This window comes from Mastacembelus armatus, chromosome 13 (genome assembly GCF_900324485.2).
Source record: "Mastacembelus armatus chromosome 13, fMasArm1.2, whole genome shotgun sequence".
In the NCBI taxonomy this organism is placed as follows: Eukaryota; Metazoa; Chordata; class Actinopteri; order Synbranchiformes; family Mastacembelidae; genus Mastacembelus; species Mastacembelus armatus.
This window is the reverse complement of record NC_046645.1, coordinates 1,214,252-1,225,623: the sequence shown is the minus strand read 5'-3', so window position 1 is coordinate 1,225,623 and position 11,372 is coordinate 1,214,252. Positions and strand designations below refer to the sequence as shown.

Genomic DNA, 11,372 nt, shown 5'->3' with positions numbered 1-11,372 from the left:
GTGGCTCGGTCAGAGGGTTGGCACATCGGGCCATTCTTGGCCTCTCTTGTAAATTGTTGTTCTGTGATCTTGCTTGCACTTTTTTTTTTTTTTTTTTTTTTTCATTTCCCAAAAACAAGAAACTAATTGTAAGTATGTATGTGAGTGAGTGCGGGTGCACTTATTATTTTTTATCTTGACATTTTTTCAATGTGATTGTCTGTTGTAAACGACACTGGATAAAGATGAGTTTTTAATTTGTATTTTTTACCTTGAGAGGAAAATGAAAATCTTCTTGGACATTTTTTAACCACCGCTCCCTCCCTCTTTCCTCTCTCTCTCTCTCTCTGTCTCTCTCTCTCTCTCTCTCTCTGTCTGGTACCTGGGAATGCTTTGAAATGTGGACTGTGACCGCATTGCTGTCATCACTGCTGTCAGTCATTCTCTGTGAATTCATCTGGCTTTCTCAATTTGCCCAGTTTTTTCTCTCTTCTCTCGACTCATTTTTTTCCATTAAAAAGATGAGATTGAAAAGATGACCTCTACCTTTATGTTGTCATTGTGTGTGTGTGCGTGTGTGTGTGCGTGTGTGTGTGTGTACAGTATGTGTTTGTGCATTTATTTGCTCTAGTTCCAGTGGTATAAATCACTGATTCTTTGTGCATTTTTGGACTGTAGTCAGTCTGCCTGTGTGCTCGCCTGGTTGTCTGTGTTGTTGCCAACTGGGGCAGCTTACTAGTCACTTTAACATTTTTTGGAGAGGACTTCGTAGCCCACACAAATCTACTCTTACATGCAGTTACACTTACAGGCTGGGACCATTTTCCCTCTTTTTGCTGTGCAGATAATCAATCACAGCAGTGCATTCAAAGTCAGCTTTCAAACCCTGAATAACTAATTAGTGGTTCCAATTTAAATACACTTTGCAGCTAAAACCCTTTCACCAGAACCTTTTTTTAATTTTTTTTTTTTTTTTTTTTGCAGAACGCTGCAATAATATCCCTTTTCACCTTTTGATGTGTTTTAAAAAATAAATAAATTGGTTATGAATTGACAAAAGATTAAGTGACAGCATTGTTTTGCTGCTGTAGCTGGCCTGAAAAATTGGGAATTTGGGACAAAGGAGCCTCATTGTCCACAATTGTTTTCGAACCACACTGCAGAACAGAACACACTTTGCCATTCAGGGCAGGTACAGTTTTGCTATTTGTGATGTATTCCTGGAGATGAGACATTCATCATAGCTACTGTGTTGGCCAGACCTGGCTGAGCAACAGCAGCAGGGTGAAGTGAAGCTGATCAACAATTCCATTTTTTTCCTTCCCTGCTTCCTTCCAGAAGCCAGAAAACCGAAAACTAGCGCATACTAGTTTCCTTGGGGGAATATAGGTATTTTTAACAATATGCTCTGAAAAAACCAATTCCTCCATCCATCCTTTGGCAGAGCTCCAACCTTATCCAAAATCCTGCACACCACCCCAACCCCCACCATGCTGTGCATACAGAAGCCTACACACACGCCACAACACACACTCCACTCAGACATGCGTGCACGCAAACATGCACTTTTACACACGTACTCTGGGATCCTTGCACCCACTCACACACATACACAGCCTAGAGCCCCCATCTTCTTATGAGCTTCATTACTCTGACCCCGTCTCCCTTTCATGTCTTGGAGGATGTTTATGCTGTGTGTGTGTGTGTGTGTGTGTGTGTGTGTGTGTGTGGGTATCTGGGTGTTTTCTGTACTCAATAGCCAATAGAATATGTGTGTGTATATTTATTTAGGCCCAGAGTAAGCCCAAGTATGTTCATGTGTTGGATACTGTATGTTGGAGTGTGAATACTGTACTATGTGTATGTAGTGCGTGTTTGTGTGTGTGCCTGTGTGCATATATGTGTGTGTGTATGTGTGTGTGTTTGTGTGTGTGTGTGTGTGTGTATGACTTCCCAGCCAATTACCACATCTCCCAGACAGACTGAGACTGCCTAGGTCCTGCCAGCCAATCAGAGAGGGGCTGCGCACTGCCGGGCCGGAGGTGGTTGCTATGGTAACCATGAGGCCTGTTTGCATGGTGGCTGATGGAAGAGTGATGGATTACAGTAATGGGATGGAGGGAGGCAAGGATGGAGGAAGATAGGGATGGAGGAAGGAAGGAAGGAAGCATGGGGAGAGGTGAGGATGGGAGGAATAGAGAGAAAAAAGAAAAGAGGGATGGGAGGAGGAACCAGGGGAGGAGGGACTGGGGAGGTGAGGAGGAAGGAGACAGATTCATACATAAAGATACTGGAAATGTATGAATGCATCTGAAACGAAGCAACTTAAAATGATGAAAAAAGAATGAGAGAAAATGAAAAAGCAGCAGAGTAGGAGAGGAGTGTGTGAGAGAGAGTGTGTGTGTGTGTGTGTGTGTGTGTGTGTGTGTGTGTGTGTGAGGGGTATTGGGAAATGGGGTTTGGCGGTGGAGAGGGTGTGATTGAATTCCTTTCCCTCTTCTCTCTGGGCTGAGATGTGTGTCTGTCCATCTGTCCTTGGAGCAGACGTAGAGGTAGGTGTGGGGAAAGATGCAGTCTCACCTTTTTGCCTTCTCAGCAGCACTGCAGTCAGACTGTACAAGAAGCACTTCACTGTTTCCACCCAGTCACTACATTACTTCAAATGTCAGGCCGAGACAGCGCACTTCACTAACTCATATATACACCTGTGCAAGTCTTTCCAAATGCCACCTGATAAACTGCTGTTTGTGAAAAATCACAAACAAGTTTTAAATGCAATGATGCTATTTATCTTATTTTTACTATTAAATCGTACGTATTAAAAAATTAAATATAAAGTTTGCAGGTCTTGAATTTTTGATGAAGGTGGCAAAATATGGAGATGACCATGAAACATTAATATACTAGATGCTTTTTCTCTATCATTGCCTACTCATGAACAGGTATATATTCATTTTGTTTGCACAGACTCACTCTGAGACAAAGACCTGTACAATATGTTATCCTGCAGATTACTAATGTTTTAGGGCAATCACACTAAAATGAAGAAATGACATCTACTGCTGATACTGGTACATCCAGGGTCCTGGGGGGGCTGGACCCAATCCCAGAGAGAGGTGGGGTGCACCCTGTTTGTCTGTCTCTGACAGGCAGAGACAAACACTCACATTCACACCTACGGCCAATTTAAACCCCACACTGAACGTCTTTGGACTGTGGGAGGAAGCTGGACCACCTGGAAACCACCCAGACTTGCAAACTCCACACAGAAAGGCCCCACATTCAAAGTGGAATCAAACCTGGAACATTTTTTTCATGCATGGCACCAATAGTAACCACTGCACTACCAAGCCACCCTCATTTCATTTTGATTTAAAAACATTCTGCAGTAAGCACGTTGCTTTGCAGGGGGCAAAGCATTAAAAATGAGAACCATCTATATGCAAAGGTCTTCTCTCAGGGTCCATTTAGTAGCTGTCATGTGGTTTTTGATCATACTCAGAAATGAAGGTGGAGACATGTTTACATTCTGGATCTTAACTTTTCAGTCTAGATACTAGATAGTTAAAAGTATTAAAATACAAACAGATCCATGATAAGTCTACAACGTGTGATATGATCAAAAGTTACAATTACAAAACAACATATTTGGGTACAGTTGTTTTAAAAATCGAGATATTAAAATCACTGGTGAAACACTCAGTCTTGCCTGCAAAGAGAACATCAACTTAGAAAATAATCTTCTGAACATTTTTGTTCAAATTCACAGAAATTCAAATGCTGACCACTTAACATAACCACCAAAAACAATCATCTTAATTATCCACATTGACTTTATATAACAGCAGAGCCCAAAGGCAATTATCGGGCAGACTGGTTAATTAACATTCTATCTAGCCAATCAACGGTAATAAAGTGACCATAATCAGTGCAAATCAATGCATGTGGTTTCTGGACACCAGTGACTTGTATCAGGTTCCATTTAACAATCTTTAAACAGTGATTTTTATTTCCTGGTCTGTCACACATGCAGTTTTCCTGTCGGCCCTCGGTGACAGACAGCGGCTGGAGATGCTTTTGAGGCAGGGATTAGGCTAAATCTGTGTCTGGGGAACCTAACTCCCTGTGATCTTCTCAAGCAACAAAGTTCTATTCAAGCCAATTAAAGAAGCAGTCCACTCAAATTAACTCCTGGACCAAGTCAAAAACATAAAAGACTAAATTCCGCTATAGCAGCAATTCGCTTCATTCAGAGCGTCATTTTTAATGATTATCTGCCACAATCTCCACTTGAAGGTGTTTTATGGCTTTGAAGTTGAGACAAAACTCTAATCTACATGTTTTGAATGTTAATGGCCCAGCCGATCAATGATTGGATCATCAGTTTGCGGAGCGAATATTTTCTAGGTGGATGAACACTTGAATAATCTGCAATAGAAACAGTGTTCAAAACAACAAAAAGACTTGAAACTTGAAATCATTATTCAACACTGCAACCTAGAGGCAGACCTCAGCAACAACACCTGTGTTTTCACAACAAATAAAGAAAGTAATATCTGTGTGATGTCAATCAGTCGAGTTCACACATGGAAAAATCCACTGCTTAATAATTAAATCTAAACAACAGTTTACTAATTTATTCATTTTGCTTTTGCTTCACTTTGCCCTCTTTCAACAACAGCTTATAAAGGCTTATCAAATGCTTAGGGCTCTGGTCGTTTTATTGATTCATATCTGAGTCCTTGGTCTGACTGCCGTTTCTTCTCTTTCTGGGTATTCACACTATTTACATCTGAAATTAGAAAGGAAGCCAAACAGCATGGCTCATTATTTACCACATTCATTTTTCCCCTTATTAATAAAGCAATTACACTAATCAAACACAGTTATACCACTGTGTACTGTCATGTAATGTCTTGCAGTCATGTACTGTGAGATTTACACTGATTGGTTAATGTGAAAAATGAATGTCAGCAGAGTAATGGGAAAATACAAGGCTGATTAAATAAAGCCTCAGTGTCTTTATCTTATCCCTAATGTTCTCTGTGTTTCCTCTGGTATTAACCAGCCTTCGTAGCTTTATTCACAATTCAACATTATGCAACCTTAATTGTCCACTTTTTTACCCTGTTTAAGGTTCGACTGACAGTAACTTTAAATATTATGCCAACCTGAGTGATGCCTGTAGGTGATTGTTTCGTGTAGCCTCAAAATCATTACAAATAAATAAAAATAATTTGACGGAAAAGCAACAATTCCTTCGTATTAGCGAGGCTCTAACCATGAGGGGTTGTTTTAGGGAGATGAAGGTGATTTCTAAATTGAATGCTTTAATGTATACTGGGTTACATGAGAAACTGTTAGTCATTTTCATTTTGTGGAGTATTTTTATTCTTAAAGAAAAAAAAAACATAAATATGAAAGGAGATTTGAGAGCACTGCGTCTTTAAAAAAAAATGACACCACCCTTATGAAGGCAAGATGGCTCAAAACAAATGTGGACTAAACCGGTGACTAAAGCATTATACAAACATTGCATGTAATATTTTCATTTTGAGGAAATGTCCATGAGAACAAGCCTCCAGTCTCTACCTCCTGAATTCTCCTGACATGCGAAGAAAGTTAAAGTAGTAAATTATTCACAGAGATCTCAGGTTTAGAGTTGTTTTGTGTAATAGGAGTGGAAGTCTTAAGGCTGGGAGGAATCCAGATGTGTTTACTCACAACCTGCACTGCGATGGTGGGAAAAACAACACATGAGCAGATACCAGTTATCTAACCGAAAACCGGCACGTGCACATTTTGTAAATTTTCCAGGAGCCGATCAAATAACTGGAACTAACACACGATTGTCAATGAACTGAGTTACACAAACAGTGACTAATAAAGTGCATTGATACATACTCACCTCACCACCATCACACTTAGTGTATAACTGTAAAATTATCTTGTTTCCAAGGAATTAGACATCAGCCAAAAATAGACAGTTACATATTGGAAAAGTGCCTGATTTCATACAGTATTAGATAAGAACATACACTCTGGCATTGAAATGAGGGAAGAAGTATCAGGTCTTATAACTGTTCTTATCAAAATACACTCGAAGTAGCAGTAAAATCAAACCTTTTCAGAATAATTTACATTACTAGCTTATGATTATTGATCTATTACTGTGTACACTTTAAAAATGCACTTTGCAAGTGCTACTAATTTTAAATAAGTGATATCCTGCTGGTTAGCTTGTGAATCCCCCTAACTAAAAGTAAATATCTGCAATATTTCTTCCTGACTAGTAGCAGAGTAAAAGAACAAAATAGCAAAAGAGAAAAAAGGGAAATGGAAACACAAAAATTGTATTTAATTACATCCAAGGATGACATCAAACACCGTCCCCTCATGATAGAGCATTTTGTCATTCTTCCACCGGTGCTAATTTTAGCCATTTCTACATCTTTGTTTCATTTTTACCCAATCTCTGCTGGTCATCCACATCCACACCAAATTCTGGTTCACCTCACACAAATATCACATGTTAGCAGGAGTCAGATAAAAGCAGAGGACAAACAAAGTGAAGGGTGAGAAGAAGTCATATGTTATAAGCCAGTTTCTGCTGTGTGCAGACTGTGGAAGCAGACAGGTGCAGCAACAGGTGAGTTAAAACACAAACATACCAACACAGATACAGCACAAATAAACTCTTTATTCTTCCATGTATTCTTCCTGCTCTTTCACAGTGACCTACATATAGTGAATGTATTTAATCCCTACACTAAACTTCTTCAATGTCCTGTTATACTTCATTCTCCTTTCTCTACAGGGCCGTCGAGAATATTTGACACCAAAGGTTTTTGTCCAGGATGCAAACCTTGGTGACTTTCTGTGCTTTTATCTCAGCCCTTCTTTCGGTCCATGCAGATGTTGTAGAACGTTTTGAGGTTTGTGACCTTATTTCAGTATATTCCCGACGTCCATTTTTAAATCTGTGATTGTTGTGGTTTCCTTTGGAGAGCCTAATTTTTTTTATTTTGCCCCAGGATGTACCAGACTGCATTGAGTATTTCTACAAAGAGAAGGTGCCAGAGTGGGGAGCTTCTACAGCCGGTGCTGCCCGTCTTTGTCAGCGCTTCGTCAACAGGTCCTTAAAGGATAAATAGTGGAATATATACAGTATCACTATAATGCCAGTGTGTTCCCTGTTAGCTGTATGTAGCTTGGTTTCTGGCCTAATGCATCCTTTTCATTCACTTACTATTTTCAGCACATACTTGCCAGGCCTTCATTTTCCATAGTAACACTTCTCCGCCACTGTGCTTCATCAGGTACCACTTTGCCACACTGTATGACACCAACCATCGCATTGCTGTCTACTCTGCCTATCGTTTCCAGCCCAGCAGTGGAGGTGGCAGGGAGAAAAGGTGGTTTGTAGAGCCTCAGGTTAGCACGCGTACACATGTATACATCTGTAACATGAATGTGGTCGAAATAATGAGAGTATGAATGACACAATTCACGAATATAGATACTTAATGTATTTATTGTGGTATGCTAAATGTGTATTATGGACAGACATGTAATAAATGATATTACAGGAGGAGCAGTGTTCGTTTTTTCGCTATGATAACATCTACCTGTTAAAAGTTGAGATTTTGGTGTTTCTTATAGCTGGTAAACAAATCCTGGCAGGCAGAGATGAAGGATGGCTACTGGCTGGGGCAGGATCACCCTGGGGTCTACCTAGGAGACCGACAGGCTCTGAATGAAGACTATACACACTCTGGCTATGACCGTGGCCACCTCAACCCTAACGGACACCATGCAGGTTGGAGAGGTTGACGCCGGGTTTATTTTTTTGCAGAGGGAAGACAGCAGACATCAGTTAAACTGTGTACTGCTTTGGCCTTACACTGTTTTACCATTTCGCAAATAGCTCAAATATTAAGTGTGTAATAAGCAGATGGATCTAGTAGTTGTGAATAGTGGCATCTTTAATAACTAACGAGTCAGATATTTTAATGTTAATTGATGTCGACTGCATTAACGATGTGAACAGAAGCACAATTACAAATGAATGATAATGTTTTTCTGCTGAATGTTTGCCATATAAACTCACCTAGTGATGATATGTCAGCCTCATGTTCACAGCTTGTTTCTGCTGCTCCCATGTGACAAAAAACAGTTATTACATGTTTAGTGTTGAGGAAAAAATGGTGCTGTAACCTTTAGCTTTTGGTCTTTTCCTGTAACTGTACCTCCAAGTAATTAATGAATAATAACTAAGAATAAATTTAAAGTATAATTCTGGTCAAATGTTTAAACCTTGTGGAATAAGGATAACCCCACCTCTACTAAGTTGAACCCACAAACGTTCTTGCCTAACTTACTGTAACTCTCCATGCCTCTGTCTTACAGTCCCCAGCCGCAACGCTACTTTCAGCCTGACCAATGTGGTTCCTCAGAACCCCACGCTGAACCAGAATGCCTGGAGGACCCATGAGGCCAAGCTTGCTGACCTTTTCCTGAACAAGTGCTCGAAGGCCTACGTGTTGGTTGGTGCCATTCCCTCTGCAGACAACTGGATCGTCAAAAACAATGTGAAGCGTGTCAACATCCCAGACCACATGTGGAATGCCTACTGCTGCGTAGACAACAATGACAGGCCTGTTGAGAGTGGCGGCGCCACAGCGAGGAACACAGAAGAAAACTGGGTGGAGAAGCTCAATCTGGACGAACTCAGAATATTCCTACAGCAGTTCTCCAGTCAACCTGTGGGGGAGCTGTTTCACAACAACTGCGGTGCATAAGGCACTAACAGGGTTGATGAAGAAAGGATTTTAGTTGCTGTTGCTCTTTAATTGTATATTCGATTTGTATAAACAACGCAAGAATAAATTGTCTATCAGTGATACCAGAAATACTTAACTGATCCACAGAAGAAATAGCCCAGATACTGTATGTAAGAGTATCACAGTTCATATGACTCTGGATAAAGTCTAGGTTTACTTTACTTTAAGTCAGAAAAGACCAATTATTCATGAATGACAGATAAAAGTGGTGTGAAAACTCTCTGATGTGCAGCTACAGTGGCAGAAACTAAAGCTGAAGCTGTGAAGTGGAAACGATGTGATTATGCAATAAGTGATTATTTGTGTACAGTTTGGCACCAACTGCTGACAGCAACAAAAGAATTAATACTGCATCAACAAACAAGCAGAAAATCATCACACAAATGAAGCGTGTGGCTTCAGCTCCACTGAAACAGGAAACATGGCAAAAACATCTGACCCATTCTATTAATATATTAAATAAAAATACCATATTTTAATCACGTTTCCTATATTGTTTTTTTATGTATTACAGGCAGAGGTAGGAAGTAACGAAGTACAAATACTTTGTTGCTGTACTTAAGTGGATTTTTCAGGTATCTGTACTTGAGTGTTTATATCTCTGAGGACTTTTTACTTTTACTCCCTACATTTAAACACAAATATCTGTACTTTCTACTCCTTGGTAAGGGAGTTGAGTGGGTACATCTACTTTTACCAGTCTTTTTTCACACAAGTATCTGAGCTTGTACTTAAGTATAGAATGTGAGTACTTTTGCCGCCTCTGATTACGTGCTAATGTACAATAACAAATTTAAGTTACATATTATATTCAAAATGTTTATACTGTCTGTGATAAAGTGTCTGTTTTGCATAGCAGCATCACCTGGAAGTGAAGAAAAGCAAAGCAAAGAAATAACAAAGAAAGACGCCTTGTCCAATATGTCTTGATTTATAATTTATAATTTAGATAATAATTAATATTTTAGAGGACATTTATTTCATTAGTGGAGAAAATAAATGCAGAAGAAACACATAGTTTATAAAAGTTGTCATGATGATAGATTCCAGGGAAATAATTACTGATTCCCAGCTGTGAGATTCACCTGTACACACCTGTATTTGCACATTAAAGTAGTCTCTAGTGTTAAACTAAATCTAATCACTGCGCAATGATAATGCAACAAAAGCTGCTGTTATTAATAAACTGGGAATAACAATTATTAGTGATTGTTAAATAGCATTTTTATGATTACAACCTGCCTAAAATACATGTATGGAGACAGAAAATTACATTTGTTGAATATATCATCACAATATGGAAAATGAATAATGAATTATTGCCCAGCCTTACACAGAGACTGCGAGACTTATATGTTACAGTCACTGAGCAGCAGTATAACATTTTTTCTCCTGAAAGCAGATTGAATTTTTAGCAGTCATAGGCCTCCTCCAAAGATTACTAGTAATAATTTAACAATGTGATGGTAACTTTTGTAGGTCTACACTACAGAAATACTGTTTGCTTGATGAACATTTCTACACACAATACAGTGATGTCTTGCCCTTTGCTGGACTGAAAAAATACTGCTCTAAGGTTTTGCTCTTGAACATGTATAGAACATGTACATATACATTTTAATGTGTAGTGTAAAGGTACTATTCAAGAGCTGGTGTTAAAACATTCCTGTATGGTTCGTTTTGAACACAGAAGCACCTTGAGGTTTTTGAAAATGAAACTTTAATGATTCTTTCTGGCAAAGTGGGTCATTGCAGCAAATAGAAAAATGCATGTTGTAAAATTTAATATTAAAGCAATGGCATAAAGCCGCAACAGCAACGCAGCTTAGCAGAGAAACAAATATGAAGATGCACAAAATAACATGAATTACAGTGAAATAGAAAATGCCTTTCACCCAAAGAGAGCTGGGATGGGCTCCAGTAGATCCCTGTGACCCTGGTTAGGAATAAGGGGGTATAGATGATGGATAAAAAATTTGAGTGTTGGATGAAGTGTTAAAAATATGGAAAATACACCAGGGGCAGTTCTAAACCCTTTTTTAGGGGGGCTTTAGCCCCTCTGTCTGTCATTTCAGCCCCCCTAAAATGATCAATTATAAAAATTTATTAAAAGTATAATTTTTACTTTTTAAAATAAAAACGAAAATAACTAAGAAATGCAGGACATGTCAATTTAAAAAAAAAGGCCAGAGTTTTTTTAGTATTTATTTATTTTTAATTCTCTTTGCTATTCTGCAGATGATGATCCTTAGAAGTGCAACGGCTTGTGCTGTATGTCAGACGCGTAGATGGTTATAGAAGGTAGGTAGTGTTATCAGCATCAATCGTGAGGGCTAAGCCCCCCTGAGGATGAAATCCTAGAACCGCCCCTGAAATACATGTTGCACAATAATATTAGTGAAGGAACATAAAGACATGTGGCCTATTGTATGAAATAGATAGAGAATGGTAATACACACTGAGCAAAACCTGCATATACAAGTGCAGGACGAGTGCAAATATACCTGTTGTGTGTGTGTGTGTGTGTGTGTGTGTGTGTGTGTGTGTGAT

General features: G+C 39.1%; 1 protein-coding gene across 1 annotated transcript; it reads left to right on the top strand.

Moving 5' to 3' along the window:
* Positions 1 to 6,471: 6,471 nt before the first annotated feature.
* On the top strand, positions 6,472 to 9,676 carry LOC113121795 (endonuclease domain-containing 1 protein). The gene is made up of 6 exons (XM_026292608.2): positions 6,472 to 6,628; positions 6,797 to 6,914; positions 7,014 to 7,114; positions 7,299 to 7,413; positions 7,642 to 7,798; positions 8,389 to 9,676. Exons 2-6 carry the CDS (start codon positions 6,837 to 6,839, stop codon positions 8,778 to 8,780), a joined length of 843 nt encoding a protein of 280 aa, XP_026148393.1. The 5' UTR covers positions 6,472 to 6,628; positions 6,797 to 6,836; the 3' UTR covers positions 8,781 to 9,676.
* Positions 9,677 to 11,372: the final 1,696 nt, after the last annotated feature.